Raw genomic sequence first — 19,952 nt, forward strand, 5'->3', positions numbered from 1 at the left:
AGGTTCATGAGGTCAATTCCTGGAATGGCGGGATTACCTTACGCTGAAAGACTGGAGCGACTGGGCTTGTATACCCTTGAGTTTAGAAGACTGAGAGGGGATCTGATTGAGACGTATAAGATTATGAAAGGATTGGACTCTCTGGCAGCAGGAAACATGTTTCCGCTGATGGGTGAGTGCCGAACCAGAGGACACAGCTTAAAAATACGGGGTAGACCATTTAGGACAGAGATGAGGAGAAACTTCTTCACCCAGAGAGTGGTGGGTGTGTGGAATGCTCTGCCCCAGAGGGCAGTGGAGGCCCAGTCTCTGTATTCATTTAAGAAAGAGTTGGATAGAGCTCTCAAGATAGTGGAATCAAGGGTTATGGAGATAAGGCAGGAACAGGATATTGATTAGGAATAATCAGCCATGATCATATTGAATGGCGGTGCAGGCTCGAAGGGCTGAATGGCCTACTCCTACACCTATTGTCTATTGTCTATTGGTGGGGAGCTGCTGCCTTGCAACCACCTTCTTATAGGTTGACCCACAATGCCATTAGATAGACAATTCTGGGAGTTTGACCCAGCAACAGTGAAGGAACGGCGATATACTCCCAGGTCAGAATGGGGAGTGGCATGGACGGGAACATCCAGGTGATGGTGTTCCCATATATCTGGTGCTCTTGTCGTTTTAAATGGACATGGTAGTGGGTTTGGAAGATGCTGTCTGAGGATCTTTGATGAATTCCTGCAGTGCATCTTGTAGATAGCACACACTGCTGCTACTGAGTGTCGGTGGTGGAGGGAGTGGATGTCTGTGGATGTGGTGCCAATCAAGCGAGCTCCTTTGTCCTGCATGGTGTCAAGCTTCTTGTATGTTGTTAGACCTGCACCCTTCCAGCCAAGTGAGGAGTATTCCATCACAGTCCTACATTGTGCCTTGTAGATGATGGGCAGGTTTTGGGGAATCAGGAGATAAGTTACTCACCACAGAACTCCTAGCCCCTGACTTGCTCTTGAAGACACTGCGTTTATGTGGTGGGTACAGTTGGGTTTCTGGTAAATGGTAACCCCTTGGACATTTATAGTGAGGGATTCAGTGATGGTAACACCATTTAATGATGATAGCCTAACATTTAGTGGCATGAATGTCACTTGCCAGGCTAAGCCTAGATATTAGCCAGATCTTGTTGGGGGTTTGTTGGTCATATCTCCACATTGTTCTCCATGAAGTATTGTCTAATATTTAATTCTTAAACAATTTATTAGCAATTTGCACTAGTTTCCTATGATCTTCATCAATTGTTTCAAAGAACACTCTTCCTTATCGTCCCTTAAATCTGAACTATTGGCAAATAGCACATAGGAACTGTTTTAGGGTGTTCAACCCTTAATGGCTGTTCTAATCCAATTAAATCATGACTGTTCACAGCTTAGTTTACCAGTTTTGAAAATTTTCAACTGGCCAAACCTCAATGATTTTTGAGGGAAAGAGACCTCATGATTTTGACTACATTTTGAAGAACTGTTTCCTGTGAGCACATATTGGAAGGCACACACAAACAGTTAAAATCAATTCATTGTCATAAGAATATGCCTTCCATAATTACTGAGTAAGGAAGGAACTGGGAACTTGGGAAAATAATTAATTCTGTGCATCAGGCAGTCGGCAGCATTACCAGTATTAACATGACTCTGTTAAACTGATACCAACTGTAATTGATGACTAAGATCTGGCACTACTAGGCTTAACTCATTGTAGTGGTATTCAGAATCAGCTTTTCATAATGATACAATAAATGTGATAAGCTACCCAATTAAAGTTAGTAAACGAGTTTTACTGGAGCACAATGGCTTACACAAATGGCTTAGAGTCAGGGTCCCAAGTTCGATTCCAGCCCCGGGCGACTGTCTGTGTGGAGTTTGCACATTCTCCCCGTGTCTGCGTGGGTTTCCTCTGAGTGCTCCAGTTTCCTCCCACAGTCCAAAGATGTGCAGATCAGGTGAATTGACCATGCTAAATTGCCCATATGCATTAGTCAGAGGTAAATAGGTCTGACTGGGTTGCTGTTCAGAGGGTCGGTGTGGTCTTGTTGGGCCAAATGGCCTGTTTCCACACTGTAGGGAATCTAATCTAATATAAACTTACATGAAGGAACACAGTATCACAAATTGGCATTCCAATGAACATTCAAAAAGGTTTCAAACAATAGTCATTAAACTGCAAAAGCGCAGTGAAACTCGGGCTCCAGAGCACTTTTAATCTTAATTAGCTTCCTAGAGGAAATTACATTTTGATCTTTAAAGCTTGTTTTAAACCAACCATATAGATATACCATAAATTAGTTTCTAATTTGTTGTTTTGGACATATGTTTAATGTTATTCATGGAGCAGCAAATATTTTTAAAAATCAGTTAATATTTACATTGATATTATTTTGCTCTTAATTCCATATTGACAATATAAAAAATGCTTAGAATATTGTGTTTTATGTGATTGCAACATTGGAACTGTAGTAACCATACCTATGATTCTATCTTGTGTCGTCTTGATTACTAGATGTTTAAAATTTCATTTTTATGAATGACACTTCTGAAGATTTCCTTTTCTTATATCTAGGGTCTCAATAGTCAAACCAGTTACAAGGTTCAGCATGTTGATCTGATCATCTGGTCTTCAAACCTCTTCAGATACTTTTGGCATTTTGTAGCAGATTATCAAGGGGCAACTCCGAAGGGACTTAACTACTATTCAAAATCAGCCAAAATAGGTCTAGGTAAAATATTGATGAAGCTTTAGTTTTATTTCTCCTTACTAACCAGTAGAAATTATATCTGTATTGTGTTGACAATGAAAAGCTTAGTTATGACATAATAATCTGTTAGTTCTTGGTAAAGTTTAATTGCTCTGCTTTACCCATTGAAAGAGAACATAACCACTATTAACAAGTAAAACCAATGGTTTCAAATTACAAAACCAGCAAATTAACATATCCCAGGGCCACTTAAATTCCAATATTCTTTGACAAAAGAGCCTGTTACAAGGCATTTGCTTTTTGTGGTTACTGTTAAAAATATACTAGTCTGCACAATTATTGTAAATGAAAGCAAAATTGTACTTTGTAAGTCTAAAACCCACAAATGTTTCCATGTATAAGGGTTGTACTGTAAGAATTGTAATGAGGTCAGCCAGCTAGACTTCATACAGTATCAGTTCCCTCATTGGTGCTGTAAATCTGGGCCAATCAGGGAGCCCTGGCTGACAATTATAAAGAGGAGTGTCCCTTTGATGAGAAGGGCACTGTTTGTCACTGGCCACTTGAGTATTTCCTTTCTTCCTGGTGGTGGAACATCAATAAACATTTACACACTTGTTGTTCTTCACTGCGTCCGACACCTGCACGCACACTACATGGGAGCTGGGGTAAAATAAGCACCACTGCAGTTCGGCAGTAGTGTGAGGTTGATGAAAAAGCAAAAAAAAAAGAAATAGGAGTGTCAGAGGAGCATAAAAACAGAAAAAACAAAAGAAATCAAGCGGAATGTCAGAGATTCTGGCACTCTGAGAGTTGACTAAAGAGGCAGTACTAAACTCAGGGATTGTTCAGGTGTACTTGATAACTGGACACCAGCCTCTGTGTTCCCTTACTCAATCCAGTAGGACTCCTTAGCTGTCTTAGGTCTGCACATTGGCAGCAACTACAATGGCTTGCCAGCCAAGATCCTGAAGGAAATGTTAACCGTTTGGCCAAGACTTGGCTTTGATTTGGGGTTTTACTGTGGGCTGACCTAGACTCCCTCTGATCAGGATATGTCCTGGGTGAGACTGTGAAATTGTCTACACTGAGGTGGTATCCCCAAGCTCAGTCAGATTGGTGCGGGTGTCCACTTCCATCAGAATACCCTGCAACTCATAAGCTCCACTGGCCATTTTCCAATGGTCAAGCCAGTTATAGTGCCTGTCTAAAGTCCAGTTAGGCTTCGGCTAGTAAACATTTTTGCACAGTTCCACATACCAAATGGTTTCTAAACATTTCATTAAGGGTTAGACCAAAGCCATATGCTTCTGCCAGTCATCAATAATCCCAATATGGATTTGTCTGGTTCTCTTCTTAACTATGTCCATCAGTTCTTGAAAGGTTTAGTATCTGGTATGACGATGCTGCCACTTTAACAAGGTGACGTTGTCCTTTTTTATTTCAAGAGGGGTCGTAAAGGCAGAGATGCCAATATGTCTGGAATTGTCTACTTTAAACAATGGCAGGGGAGTGGTCAGTTCTCCCAGTTCAGGTTTGTTTTTAGTTTGTTTTGTTTTAGCAGGCAGTAAGAAACTGCTGGTAGCAGGGAAGTAACTACAGTGAAACAACGCTCCATGCTTCAGCAAATGTTTCTTACCTGACTCTTCTCTCTCTGCAATCTCTCCTGCCTGTAAAGAACCTGTGTTCGAGTTTACCTTTTGCCAGGCGGTGTATATATGGGATGTTGCGGATATTGGAACAGCTCCTTTATAAGTTACAATATCGTGTTGGTTTGGTTTTCAAATAGTTAAGTCATTCTGAATTCTGTTTTCTTTTGTTCCTATTTCAACCGTAGTGTGTAAATAAATTCTGTTTTGCTTATAACTGAGTGGTTTGACCAGCTGCATCACTCCTGAATATCCATTTTACACCTGCCTTTCAAATACAAAAAAAGTTAGGGTCTTAAAATGTTTTGAGTGTGTCTGACCTGGTCCACACCATTGGGCTCCGAATAACAGAAACAGCTGTGGCTCCACAGGCTGTCAGGAGAAATACTCATTGTTTTTGATCTGCCACAATGTATTTTGCCTTGAAAAAAAGTTTTTTCACACACAATCCTTAATATTAGGATTGAACAGGTCAAGCTTTCCAAACAAAGGCATGATGCCAAAAATGTTTACCCCAACTCAAAGGCGACTGTTGCGGGTTTCTTCAGGAATGTGCTTTACTCTCGTTACTACCGGTATCCCATCACCAAATCACCCTTTATTTACAAATGAACAGTCCTTGTCTTTAGAGTCCTGCCTCTTCAGAGTCAAGTATTTGACTGTCAGTATCTCTGACACTCCCCCTTTTCTTTTTACAGCCAGCTCTCAGAGTGAACAGAACCCCTAACACTCATATTTAATTTTGTCCTGATTTTTTTTCTCCTTTCTTTCTTTACCCCACACAACCGCCTAACAGCAGTAGTGGTTATTTTTTCCTAGCACCAATCTCATGTGTGTGCAGGTATAGGACACAGTGAAGAACAACATGTGTATAAATCTTTATTTATATTCCACCACCAGGAAGAAAGGAAACACAGTGGCCAGTGACAAACAATGCCCTTCTCAAGAAAGGGCAAGACACTGTCAGACAGGGCTCCCTGATTGGCCCAGATTAACAACTCCAATCAGGAAACTCATATTCTATGAGGTCCAGCTGGCTGACCCAGTTAGAATTGCTATAGTACTACACCCCATCTCACTGGTAATAACATTTATTTTTTATCCTGAAACCACTGAAACACTTGCAGAAATAATTCAATTGCTGAATTTTTATATTGCAAGTTAATAAACATGTCCTTCCCGAGTGCTTTGCAAATGGCGACATCACTAAAACAGGTTAGCAGGTCAGTTTCCTCCTATTTGTTTGTACGGCCTTACTGTGTGCTAATTGGAGGAGAAAGTGAGGACTGCAGATGCTGGAGATCAGAGCTGAAAATGTGTTGCTGGAAAAGAGCAGCAGTCAGGCAGCTTCCAAAGAGCAGAAGAAATAATGTTTTGGGCATGAACCCTTCTTCAGGAATGAGGAAAGTGTGCCAAGCAGGCTAAGATAAAAGGTAGGGAGGAGGGACTTGGGGGAGGGGCGTTGGAAATGTGATAGGTGGAAGGAGGTCAAGGTGAGGGTGATAAGGTGAGGGTGATAGGCGTGGCTGAAGAGCTTCTGAGCAGAGGAGATGACCTCGGGTGTGCAGTGAGAGAGGGACTCACTGAAATCCTTCCCTTGGGGCCTTGGAGGGAAGTGAGGGGGGAGGTGTGGGTGCAAGTTTTGCATTTCTTGCGGTTTCAGGGGAAGGTGCCGGGAGTGGAGGTTGGGTTGGTGGGGGGTGTGGACCTGACGAGGGAGTCACGGAGGGAGTGGTCTTTTCGGAACGCTGATAGGGGAGGGGAGTGAAATATATCCCTGGTGGTGGGGTCCGTTTGGAGGTGCTAATTGGCTGTGATGTTACAACAAAACACTAGAAGTTACTTCATTCAGTCTGAAGTATTTGTCTATTTCCTGAGGTTACTTAAAATACAGCTACACTCTCCCAAATCTGCTGTGGTGTTACAACAAAACACTAGAAGTTACTTCATTCAGTCTGAAATATTTGTCTATTTCCTGAGGTTACTTAAAATACAGCTACACTCTCCCAAATCTGGCAACCCTCAGGATGAGCACTTTTCCAGATTTCTGAACTTGTCAATTTTCGGAGAAAAAGAAAATTGGAATGTGCTAATCCAAACAGGATCAATTTAACCTAGTTAATGAAAAATGTAAGGAAACCAACCAATGATATGATTACAAAGAACTTTAGATTAATGGCCATGGTCCTGCTGGCATTAATTTACTCTCACATCCTGAAATTAATAACTCCTTCATGCCTCCCTCTCTTCCCTTCATCACTGCAGCCGGTTTAAAATGAGAAAAGATCAATCAAAAAGATGCCCACTTTTAAGACCATGTTATTTTTTGGGTAGCTCCTTTTCTGAGAGTGTACCTCCATTATATAGATGCAAGGCTTTCTGACATTTTCCTCTATACTGAATCTTTCTGCAGCCTGTCTTCATTCAAATAATATACTGCTCTTCTATTCTCCCTGCCAAAGTAAGTAACGAACATTGTCCCAAATTTGCTAAGTTTTAACCTGTCTATATCCCTTTCAACTCTTGGTGTCATCTTCATTACTTGCTTTCTCACCTGTTTTTTTCTCATCCATAAACTTTTTAACAGTACATTCACTTACATTACCCAAGTCTTTAATATATTTTGTAAATAATAATGGTCCCAGCATAGATTCCTGTGGCACTCCACTAATTACAGATTGTCATCCTTAAAATGTCCCCTTTATTCTAACTCTCTGTCTCCTGTTAGTTAGCCAAATCTCTATCCATGCAATACACTACCCATAAATCCCTATCCATGCGATACACAATATACTAGGTCCCCTTTATCTCTGCTGCTTGCTACCTCCTCAAAGAATTCTAATAACATTGTCAAATATAATTTCCCTTCACGAAGCCATGCTGACTCTGCTTGATTAGATTATGAATTTCTAAATGCTACAAAGAACAGAGAACAATACAGCTCAGAAACACACCTTTCAGCCCACCCAGCCTGCGCCCATTCCTAATCCTTATTTACACCTGATACTTACTGGCCATACATAGTTTCTAACCCTCTGTTCGCCTCCTCTTGATCATCTGTCAAGATTACACCTTCAACGTTGTTAACATGTCTACTTCCACCACCTGCACTGGCAGTGCATTCTAGGCACCCACCACTCTCTACATGAAAACTTTTCCCTGCACTACTCCCCTAACCTTTTCACCTGTCACCTTGAACTCATTCCAACCTGGTATTTTCCTTTTACTGATAATTATTTATTCCTCCCACTCTTTCGCTCTCTGGTTATTAGTATGTTTGGAATTCTATAGGAGTCCTTCACAATGAAGATTAATGCTAAATATTTATTTGTTTCCTCGGCCATTTCCTGGTTCCCCATTATTATTTTCCTTGCTCACTCTGCAAGGGACATGTATTCACTTTGGCCTCCCTCTTCATTTTTACATATTTAAAGAAGCTCTTACTGTCTATTTCTGTATTACTTGCAAGTTTACCCACATGGCTTATTATCATTGTTTTTTTGGTCACATTTTGGCTGTGTTTAAAAGTTTCCGAATCCTCTGGTTTACAACCAAAAATGGCACATTGTATTTTTTTTTATTGCCATTTTATACTATCCTTAACTTCCCTGGTTAACCATGGTTGGTTTATCCTCTTCCTAGAATTCTTCTCCTCACTCATTTTTCTTAAATATCAGCCACAGTTCCTCAACCACTCTTCCTGCTAGATTTTTTTCCTAATTCACTCTAGTCAACTTGCTCTCATCTCAATGTAATTATTCTTGTTTAAATTTAACACAGTTATTTCCAACCCAAGTCTCTCACTCTCAAACTGAATGCTAAATTCTGCCACATTGTGGTCACTGGCCCTTGGGAGATCTTTTACTCTGCGATAACTTATTAGACCTATTGCAAATTACCAGATCTAAAACAGTGTGATCACTGGTAGGATCCACATCAGATTGTTCTAGGAAATTGTCCTGAATACAATTTATGAATTCTTTTTTGTGGCTACCTCTGCAAGTTTAATTTTCCCAAATTACGTGATGATTAAAGTCACTAATTAATATACTGCCTTGTTATGTGCATTCATTATCTCCTAATTTGTTCTCCGACCTATAGTACAGATGTGGTTAGGGGGCCAATGAACAACTCCCATTATGACTTTATCTCTTTCTTATTTTTTACCTCCACAGATATGGATCCTTCATCATGGGGTCCAAGATAATTTCTTACTATCGTATTCATTCCAGCTCGTAATAACACCACTACCCCACCACCCTTTCAATTCAGCTCACCTTCCTGAAACGTCACATGTCTATGAATTTTTAGTTCCCAGCTTTGAGTTCCTTATCACCTTATATTTGTAATGGCTACCAGACCATACCCATTTATTGCTACTTGTGCCATTAATTCAATTATCTTATTCCAAATACCGTATGTGCATTTGAGCCACAAATATTGTCCATTTGCCATTTTTTTCTCCCTTTGATCCAATTTGCTCCATTTATTTAATGAATCATAGAATTCCTACAGTGTGGAAGCAGACCTTTCAGCCCAATGAGTCCACACTGACCCTCTGAAGAGCTTCCCACTCAAACCCCCCCTATTCCTGTAACCCCACATTTCCAGTGCTAACTTACCTAGTCTACACTGGCCACAATGGGCAATTTAGCATGGCCAATCCACATAATGTATCCATCTTTGGACTTTGGGAGGAAACGGGAACAATAAGAGAGGAAGCCCATGCAGAATGTGCAAACTCCACACAGATAATCGCCTTAGGCTGAAATTGAACCCAGGTCCATGGTGCTGTGAGGCAGCAGTGCTAACCACTGAGCCACAACATTACCCTCGTACACTCCGTCCCTTCCTGACCCACTTTGGTAACCATAGGAGAGAGCCACTTGACCTATCATGCCTATGATAGCTCTTTAACGAGTTGACCAATTAGTACAATTCAAACACACAAATTCCTCATGCCTGCTGCACCATTCAATGGACTTATGGCTGATCACCTTCGCCCCGGAAACCTTCTCCCGCTTGCTAATCAAGGATCTATCGACTTTGCCTTCAAACCTTTCAAGGATTCTGCTTCCACTGCCTTTTGAGGAAGCAAGTTCCAAAGATTCACAATCCTCTGTGAGAAAGAAATTCTCTTCATCTCTGTCATAAGTATGTGGCAGTGTATTGTTAAACAGTGACCCCCTACTTCGAACTTTCTCACATTTGGAAACGTTCCTTCCACATCCACTCAGTTGAGAGCCCTCAGGATCTTAAATTTCAATCTTGTCAATTTTTACCCTCCCAAACTTCAGCAGATTCCCCTGCCCTTTCCTTAGGTTCCAGCAAATTCCTTCCCTTTTAAGTATTTATCCAATTACTTTTGAATGTAACGATTGAGTCTTTCAGACAGATCACAACACTTCTCTACTAAAGAATATTTTCTTTCATCTTGCTCCAGGCTCTTTGCCAATTGCCATAAATCTATGCCCTCTTGTCCATGACCTATTGGAAACAGTTTCTCCTTACTTGCTCTTTCATGAATGTAAATAATTCTGTTAAATCTTCTGATACCCATCACTGCTGTAAGGAGAACAAGCCTGGCTTCTCCAGTCTCTCCATTAGACTGAGAGCAGAATCATCGCAGCCTCTGAGCAACATTGACAAAAACGGCTAGATCACAAACTGAGGTTCATGCTTTTGAGACAATAAGTCCAAATATCCGCACAAGATTTTAACCATGAGATAAAAGTCTCATTTGTAAGTGGCAAGAGACCTATCTATTGTATAATCTCACCTCATTTATTATGCAGTTTACTATTCTACTGTGCAGCTGATGTCAAGAGTGTTTACTCAACAGAGGACCTGTTGGCCTTGGCACTTTGGTAGGTGAGCCCAGGGGCATTGTGCTTAGGGGGCCCAGACACAGAAATGTAGAATATTGGAGCCGGGGTAGGCCATTCAGCCCTTTGAGCCTGCTCCACCACTCAATATGATCATGGCTGATTATCCAACTCAGAACCCCCTTCTAGCTTCCTCCCCACACCCTTTGTTCCCTTTAGACCTAGTTGTGAGTGTATTCTACCTGACACTGGTGTGTGACACAAACGTTACTCTCTGCTTATCAGTCCAAATACCGATATTGTCCAAGTCTTGCTGCGTTTGGACATGGAATGTTTCAATATCTGAGGACTTACAAATGATGTTGAATATAGTGCAATCATCAGTGAATATCCTCACTGCTGCCCTTACGATGAAGGGGATGTCATTGAAGAAGCTTCTGAATATGGTTGGACTTTGGGCACTATCCTGAGGATCCCCTGTCCCTATCCCTGGTCTGGGAGGCCCAGACTCAAGTCTCACCTGCTCCAAAGGTATGTAATAGCATCTCTGAACAGGCTGATTAAATAAATAGGTTAAATAAAAAAATCAACCCTGAGGAACTCCTATAAAATTACCCTGGAGCTGAGATGACAGGCCTACAAAACCCACAACCAGCTCCTTTTGTGCAAGGTATGACTCAAACCAGGTCAGAGCTTCCCTCAGATTCCCATTGATCCTAGTTTTGCTCGGGCTCCTCAATGCCATACTCGGTCAAATGTGGTCTTGATGTCACGGGATGTCACTCTCATCTCAGCTTTAATGTAATCATAGTTGGAATCCTATGCCATCAAGTATTATTGCAAGTAACTCACAGTGCTTATGCTACTAACAAAAAAGGGAATTTTCCATATAGGCAAAGGTTAAAACTGCTAAACTTAACTTGCTGTGGTAAGCTTAATAAACAATCAATATGCAAATGCAGCAACTTCATGGAAATTACTTGATATGACCCTGTTTTCACAAAACTAACAGCAGGGTAGCATTAATCATCTGGTAACTTGTGATCATTCACAGCTCATGAGATATTGCTGACCGAGATACTAACCAATTTGAGCATTAAGAATGACTGCCATTATTTGGACATTTCAACAAAACCTGACCAATCTCAGAGTCTTAAATATGTTATGATTCAAGTAACTTCAATATTTTAAATGCTGCTTAATTTTTTTGGGGTTGCTAGCTATAGGTGTTCGGTAATGTATTTATGAGAATTCCCCAGCTGTTGCTCAAAGTTTAATCTCAGGAGATACTTAGATTATTTTTACATTACGGAGTGACAGTACAAACATTAAACTCTCTGTTGTTAGTGTCTTGAGTGCCTTGAGTGTCCAGACTCCCCCAATTGGCTCAATGTGAATAGCTGCTTGTGAGTGAGGGTGTTGGACCTGTTGGAAGTAGCGTAGATCCAAGGGAATGACCCAGGTTCTGGAAGACAAAATCTGATCTCTCCATTTCAATTGGTCCAATATCAAAGACTATGGTTTGCCCCGTTGTCATCTAAATGATTTCAAAGCTTTAAATACTCAAAAATCCATCCCAGCTTTCAATTATTGATTACAAAACATTCAATTTGTGGTAGGGAACAAATGGATAAAATTCTGAAGGTCAGAATTAATCTCCACTTGGAGATGTTAGGATTGATCTAGAACAGACAGCATGGCTTTGTGACGGGGAGATCACGTCTAATAAATTGAATTTTTTGAGGAGGTGACCAGATGAGTAGATGAGGGTAGTCTGTGTGGACTTCAGTCAGACTTTTGGATAAGTATCACATGGAGGCTGGTCAAGAAGGTAAGAGTCCACTTTGTCAAACTGGATCCAGGACTGGCTTTGTGACAGGAACCAGAGGGTGATGGTTGAATAGTTTATTTGTGCCTTTAAGCCTGTGTCTAATAGCTTACCATAGAGTTGGGTGTTAGGCTTCCTTACAGTTTGTTCTATACATCAATGATCTCAACATGAATGTCAGGAGGTACAGTATAGTCAGTAAATTCACAGATGATGTGAAAATCAGTGATGTGGTAAATTGCGAGCAGGAAAGTCTTAGACTACAGAATATAGACAGACTGGTCAGATGGGCAAAACAGTGGCATATGGAATTTAATCCTGAAAAGTGAAAGATTATGCATTTTGGAGGACTAACAAGGCAATGTTGGATAACGTCACTGTCTGAAAGGGAGGTCGAGGAGGAAACCTTCAGTACATTTAAGAACTATTTAGATAAGCATTTGAAACTTCATCACATACAAGGCGACGGGGAAAATGATGGAAAGTGGGATGAGAATAGATGGATGCTTGATGACTGGCAAGGACACAATGGGCCGAAGGGCCTTTTCCTGTTCTGTAAAACCCCCAGAGTCTTTGATAGTCTCAATCTTCCTGCATTCTGAGCCCACAATCCAATATTTGAAATGTAAAGCATATCTGAGAGTAAGAGAGCTCTTACAGCGCAGTGGTAATGTCCCTACCTCTGGGCTAAATAGTACAGGTTTAGATCCCACTGCTCCATCTTGTGCCTGAACAAGTTTGTTAAAAATGAAGATATCCTGGAGCAGAGCCACAGACAAATCCTCTTTTCTAAAAGCCTTTTATACCGCACACAATCCCCTTCTTGCATGTTTGAAGAACGAAATTTCCATTGACCGGCCATAAGTGAATTTAGAAAAAAAAAACTATACTGATGGGCTCTAATTCAATGTCAAGAATTCAGCGTTTTGTTTCTTCAAAGTTCACTCTTATAATGTGCTGATTTTGTTTAAAAATAAGATTAATTGCTTTGCGTCTCACTTGGTGATATCTCATTTTGAAATGTAATTAAAATTGACTGTATGCCTTACCGGGATCCTTGAATAAGTCATCATCATGACACTGTCCTCGGTCTCCTCCAGGCTCTTGGGTTGCTGGTGGCTTCTCTTATTGCGGTTCCTCTGCTCAGTCCAGCCGGACCCCTCCTGACTCAGGCGGGAGATGAATTCCATGGGCCAGCTCTCAGTTAGTTCCTCCAGGCGGCTGCCCATTGCTGCTTGCTGAGACCTCAGGCCATTGCACCGCACGAAGAGATAAACCAGCCCAGCGCAGTTTAACACAGTGACCAGGAACAGGCCCGACAGGAGGACATTTGTTCTCACTGAGCTGGACTGTGCTGCCGGGAAAGTCATCTTCTCTAAGGCAGGCACACGGAGCTCCGACTGCCAGCTTGCCTGATCCCAAGCCGCCGTCAGGGCTGCAGAAAACACCCTGGCGATCTCGGCCAATCTATTAAGAATGCTAGTGTGTTGCCTGGCACCTGATTTATATGCAGTTTCTTCGCCCTCTCTGCTCTGCGGCTGGAGGCTGCTTTACAGATTAATCACATTCATTTCATTCATTGCCCGATGTGCAAAAAGACACAAACATGGCATTCAGAGACAGGAGTCAGACTCAGATCCGAAGCTGGCAGGTCTCAGTCTCACTCAGATTGTGCACTGTGCCCTGAGAGTGACCCATTCTATTTCCCCATCTTCCAGTCACTGAGATGAAGCTTTCCGATCTTAATTTGCTGAAATAAAGTAATAATGTACAAATCTGACACCCTCAACTCCCTGATTATATTTTGCTGTATCCTCACTAATAAACCATTCCATTTCTAATTCCTGAAAGCACTCCCAAGAATATTTTATTGCTGTCTTTTCATGTTCTGCTGAGTCCCTAATGATAAAACATTCCATTCCTAATTTCTATTGTTAATCACCTTATAATATTCTTCTGTATCCCTAATATATCCTTCAGTGTCCCTGGCACTGTCCCATTGTATATCTCATCATATCATAGAGTTATAGAGTCATGCAGCACGGAAACAGACCCTTCGGTCCAACCACTCCAGTCTGACTACAATCCCATACGAAACTAGCCCCATCCCTCCAAACATTTCTTCTTCAAATAGTTATCCAAACATCTTTTAAACATTGTAACTGTATCCTCATTCACCATTTCCTCTGGAAATTCATTCCACACACGAACCACTCTGTGAAAAAGTTGCCCCTCATCATTTTAAAATCGTTTTCCTCTCACCTTAAAAATATACCACTTAGTCTTAAAACCTCCCATCGAAGGGAAAAGACACCTGCATTCACCATATCCATACCCCTCATAATTTTATAAACCTCTAAAAGGTCACCCCTCAACCTACTACACTCCAGCCTATTTAGCCCTTCCCCATATCTCAAATCTTCCATTTCCAGCAACATCCTGATAACAGCTTAACAATATCCTTCCTACAGCAGGGCAACCAGAACTGGACACAATACTCTGGAAGAGGCCTCACAACTTCCTGTACAATCTCAACATAATGTCCCAACTCCAATATCCAAAGGTGCTAACGCCTTCTTAACTACCCTGTCTACATGTGATGCAAATTTCAAAGAATTATATACCTGAACATATCTCTGTTCTACAACACTACCCAAGATCTTGCAAAGCCCTGCTGTAGTCATACTGGGCAGCTGTAAACATTTTCGTAATATCCTGCTATGCACCCGTGCATTTCTGCAGTACCTAGTGAATGTTGGGCTTTAACTCTAATAAAGAGACAAAGTAACTGTTCATAGGAAAATAGAAACAGTTACAAGATTGAATTTGGACGGCGTGTTATTATGAAGTAAAGGTCTTTGAAATGGCTCATCAATTATTAGTTCCTTCATCACCTGCAGCAAGACATGCAACGCCAGGGAATAGAGGCTTGGTACAATGACTGTTTAGGTGTGTTTTGAAAGCATTCTAATCACAATATTTAATGCTTAAAGTGGTTTGAGATAAAGTAGGCCACTCGCTTGCACTTGAGTCCAGCTACTTGAAACAATGCAATGATTTTCACACCTTTGAGGAACTATATACGTAACCATTTCATCAGTACTCATCCAATATATGTTCATACAATTGCACCCTTGGTTATTACATGTAGGTATATCCTAAGGTTTTATATAAGTATAACTATAAAAAGGTGGCTGGTGTCAGATTAAGATGGGTGCACGAAGACTTGCGTATACTAGAAATGACAGCATCAACTTGTTAGGTCAACTGAGTTGTTTTTATTCTGTAGTCTCAACATAGCTTTTAAATGAAAGAAGCAATTCTTTACAACAGATAATTTCTATGCATTAATAGTAAAAGTTACTTTTACAGGAATATGGGTAAGACGTTTAATAAAATTGCCTCAAAGCACTTAAAAAATCTGCATATTAAGTTCATATTCTGAAAAATGACCTGTATAAAAGATACAGAGGTAAGGCTTTGCCTTTAACATAAAGAAAACTGGGAAATTATTTGAGTGCTTAAGATAAATCTGTGTAGGGCAGGCTAAAGGTTAAGACTATAGTCTGACTTGTTATATCTAGACACAATATTATTTACAGATAGGATTTTCTCATTTTGGAACTCACCAGACTAAACTGTGAAAGAAACAGAAATACATATGGATAATGATGAGTACAAATACGAATTGAACTATGTTTTTAAAGATAAAGGGACAGTTCTGTTCAACTGTTAAAAGATCAAAGAACTTTAGTGACGCATATCATTAGGAATCCAAGGCAAAATAAAAGTTTGTGTTTAATGAATGGTGATATATTTACTGTGTATTTGAAACATTACTGAGAGTAGTTCAGATTGTTTTTGTTAAGGCTCAGTCGAAGATTGAACCCAAATGTGTTGAAGCATTAAGAGTAGGCATGAAATATAGAAAGGCAAAATTTCCTGATGAAGGGCTTTTGCCCAAAACATCGATTTTCCTGCTCCTCAGATGTTGCTTGATCTGCTGTGCTTTTCCAGCACCACTCTAATCTAGACCATGAAATAAAGAAAGACCATATTTTTATCCAGCAGTTTTCATAAGCACCAGCTTTATTAAAGGAATTTACATCCAATGAAGCATTTGTGAAATACTTGCACATAGGCAACACAGCTGTTAAATCTATGCACAGCAAGTTCCCACAAATAGCAATATGACAATGACCAAACAATTCCTTTTATATGAAGTTGATAAATATTTGCTAGCACACCAGAGATAATTTCCCACATTCTTCTTTAAAATAGTGTTACAGAATCTTTCACAAATCACCTGAACAGGGGCAATGTGCCTTGGCTTAATATCTCGTCCAAAACACAGCACCTCAGACACAACAGCATTCCTTCAGTACCACACTGGAGAATTTTATGCTCAAGACCCAGAACTGGAAACAGAACCTTGTGATGCTGAGGTAGTCATGTTACGGATAGAGCCACAGACTTCCTGTTCCACAAGTTTAGCAACTTTGTAAACGTAGGTTGAATGTTTCCTCCAATACTACCCTCCCAATATATAAAACTATAATGCGAACAGATTGTGTAGCTTAGTTCAAGTCAATAAAGCAACATTTTCATTGGAGAGAGAAGGTAGCTTTCATAAAGTTTCATAAACATGCAAATTATTCCGGAGAAAAGACGATGATGAACTCTTCTTTCCCTTGATGAGAAGTCATTTGGACTTTCTACCTTCTCTTCCTCTATTCTCATCTCTGATGTTATGTATGAAAACAACTTTGTCTCCAAAGCTGAAGCCATCCTTTTCATGAACACCCCCTCATTATTTTTGCCCAGTCTGGATCTTCCTGGTTAACCTCTGCATAAGTTCAATTCCACAAAACAGTGTAACTTCTCCATTTTGCACATTCTACCCAATGGAGTTGTTCACTGGGATCTATCTCCTGGTGCATGCTGGTCCTAACCAATCCCCCATCTCTGTTCAATTTCGTGTATGCTGTTTTTGTTAATATTTCCCTTTTCCCAAACGTTAGTTCTCCGATTTTGAAATTATCATTAATGCGTTTTTCTTAAAAGCCTAAGTCCTTCCAAGTTATGAACTCAGCTTTATATCTCCTTCCTCTCTAAATTCCTTAATATCACTGAGTGTTGTTCTAATCTTTCATTCAAGTTCTCTCAGCCTGGTTTCTGTTTGCCACACCAAACTGCCTTTGTTGAATTCATCAACAATGACTGATTGGAACACTGATTGACTATCAAAAGATATCAAGGGAAATGGAGTTAGTGTGGGAAAATGGCATTGATGTAAAAGATCAGCTAGGAATACTGGAGCATTCCTGCTCCTATGTTCCTGTTATGGACCAGATCAAGCACCCTCAAAATATAACAAGGAGATAACTTAGACCCCATCTTTTTCTTATTTTTAAAGGTAAGTATAAGATGTTGTGTTCCAGATGCAATTTGGTTTGACAAACTACCAGAGTTGAAGTAAAACCCAGTTTATTCTTACACAATAGTTAACATACAAACAAAAGACAGAAGAAAACTGGAATAAACTTAACTCTATTGCTGCATGCTTCACAAAGAGATGCCAGAATGTCATGAGAAACATTATCAGAGAGAAAAAAAGGAAGGGGAGAAGTTTTAAGGTAATACAAAAGTCAAAATGTTGTTATTTTGAAATAGACAAGAGATTTGTTTTATTCATTCACAGAATGTGGGTATCACTAGCTAGGCCAGCATTTATTGCCCATCCCTAATTAACCAGGGGGCAATTAAGTGTCAAACACGTTGCTGTGGGTCTGGCATCAGGTAAGGACCCCAAGTAAAAACAGGTGGAACAACATCTCGGTTTCCCCGGCAAGGAAATGCCATGAGGGCCAGACCAGCAGCTTCCTTCCCAGATCGTTTTTCACGACAGTTGGCAATGGTTTCATAGTCATCATTAGACTCTTAATTCCAGATTTGTATTGAATGCAAATTCCATTGTCTGCCCATGACAGTGATTGAATCCATGTCCCCAGCGTGGTATCTGGGTCTTGGGATTAACCATCCAGTAATAATACCACAAGGCCATCAGTTCTCCCAGCACATGAGGGGCATGGAATGTTGCACGAGAAAACAAGGAATAATGATAATAGTCAATGACCTAACAATAGAACCGACCTTGGAAAACAACACCCTGATTTACATGGGCAGAAGGAGTGGATCATAAGGACAATATGATCCTTATTGGATGGGTATTAACCACACAGAAGGAAAAACCAGTAAAACTGATGAGTGACACATACTAGTGCAACGCCGATTTCCAAATGGAGGCTGAGTTCTTCCATTTCCGAGTATTACTTTATTAGTTTTATTTTTGTCTCAAGCCTAATATACTTAATGGACACTGTAGCCTTAATTTTAAAAAATCAACAAACTGCGGATGCTGGAAATCACAAACAAAACAAAAACTGAAATTACTGAAAAAACCCAGCATTGTGGGTAGTATCAGTGGAGAGACATGACAGCGAATGTTTCGGGTCCAGTGACCTTGCTTCCAAACACCGTAACTTTAATGTCAGCACAGGAATTTCAGGCCAGAGGGGAAGCAAAGTCAAAAGTCACATGACACCAGATTAAAGTCCAACTGGTTTATTTGAAACACAAGCTTTTGGAGTGCTGCTCCTTCATCAGGTGATGAAGGAAAGTAGGCAGCAATGGTGTGACCTTGATTTTGCTGGCCAGTAATGCTCAAGGGTAACTTGTGATGCCCAGCACTATTGCTCGGAACATTTTAAAATTGCATTGTGTTTCCTCTGGTCCATCTTAAAGAAATTGCTGCATGTTGTGCTAGTGTTTTATCTCAGTACCCCACCTGAACACGGGTGGGACAAAACACATCCCAGTTTCTCCTGGTAATGAAAAGCCATGGATTTTTGGCTTAACTGTACTGGAAACAAGTTGAAATGTTTGCCTTACAGCAGTTTCAGGAAACATATATAAATGAATAGATGAGACTCAATGAAGGATTATATGTACTTCTTGCAGAGTTCCTCTAATCACTGGAGTGCCTTCATGTACCTAATAGAGAGCCTTTTTAAAAGAAAGAACATATAAGTGTGATCCAGGTGATCCTTTAAAATATACAGTGAGCTGCCATTAATATCCTTGCATAATAAGAGCCTAATCTAAGATAATTATGTAAAGAGAACAAAACAAATATTTCTTGACTCAGTAATTTTGTTCACAAAATGTGCAAATGGATTTAATTCACTTTGTGTTTGATCCTATCTGTTTGCAACCTTCCAGAATGAAGATCTAGTGTCAAGGATGCAGTTTTGAAAGTAGTTCAATAATATCATGAACAACTGCACTGTTTGTCTTTCACAGTGGTCAATTCACCACAGCCTCATCACTTAGCTATCAACAACCTCTGTTCATCATCTGTCACATCAAACCAAAACACTGCAGGTGCTGGAAATCTGAATTATAGTAATAACAAGTAAATGCTGGAGAAACACAGCAGGTCTGGCAGTAAATATGGAGAGCACAACAGAGTTCAAGTTTCAAGTCTAGTAACCCTTCATCAAAATGTCTATCAAAGTGTCACTGGACTTGAAGCATGTAACTCTTTTTTTATTCATTTGTAGGATGTAGATGTGACTAAGCTCGTGCAAATTTATTGCCCATCCCTAATTGTTAAGAATCAACCACATTGCTTCAGGACTGGAGTCACATGTAGGTCAGGCCAGATAAGGACAGCAACTTCCTTCCCTAAAGGACTTTAGTGAACCAGATGAGTTTTTCCTTAGCAAATGATAATGGTTTCATTGTCATCATCAGGCTTTTAATTGCAGACTGTTATTAAACTCAAATGCCATCTCTGCTATCTATCATGGTGAGGCTCAAACCCAGAACATCTGATGAAGATTTCCTGA

General features: G+C 40.3%; 1 protein-coding gene across 1 annotated transcript in view; it reads right to left on the minus strand.

The window, feature by feature from the left end:
* gldn (gliomedin) overlaps nucleotides 1-13,719 on the minus strand; it is a 38,496-nt gene extending 24,777 nt beyond the window's left edge. The window contains exon 1 of the mRNA XM_043677369.1: nucleotides 13,092-13,719. Within this exon, the coding sequence (XP_043533304.1) occupies nucleotides 13,092-13,412 (321 nt within the window). The 5' untranslated portion in view covers nucleotides 13,413-13,719. The remainder of the gene's footprint in view (nucleotides 1-13,091) is intronic.
* Nucleotides 13,720-19,952: the final 6,233 nt, after the last annotated feature.

Source organism: Chiloscyllium plagiosum, chromosome 36 (assembly GCF_004010195.1).
Source record: "Chiloscyllium plagiosum isolate BGI_BamShark_2017 chromosome 36, ASM401019v2, whole genome shotgun sequence".
NCBI lineage: Eukaryota > Metazoa > Chordata > Chondrichthyes > Orectolobiformes > Hemiscylliidae > Chiloscyllium > Chiloscyllium plagiosum.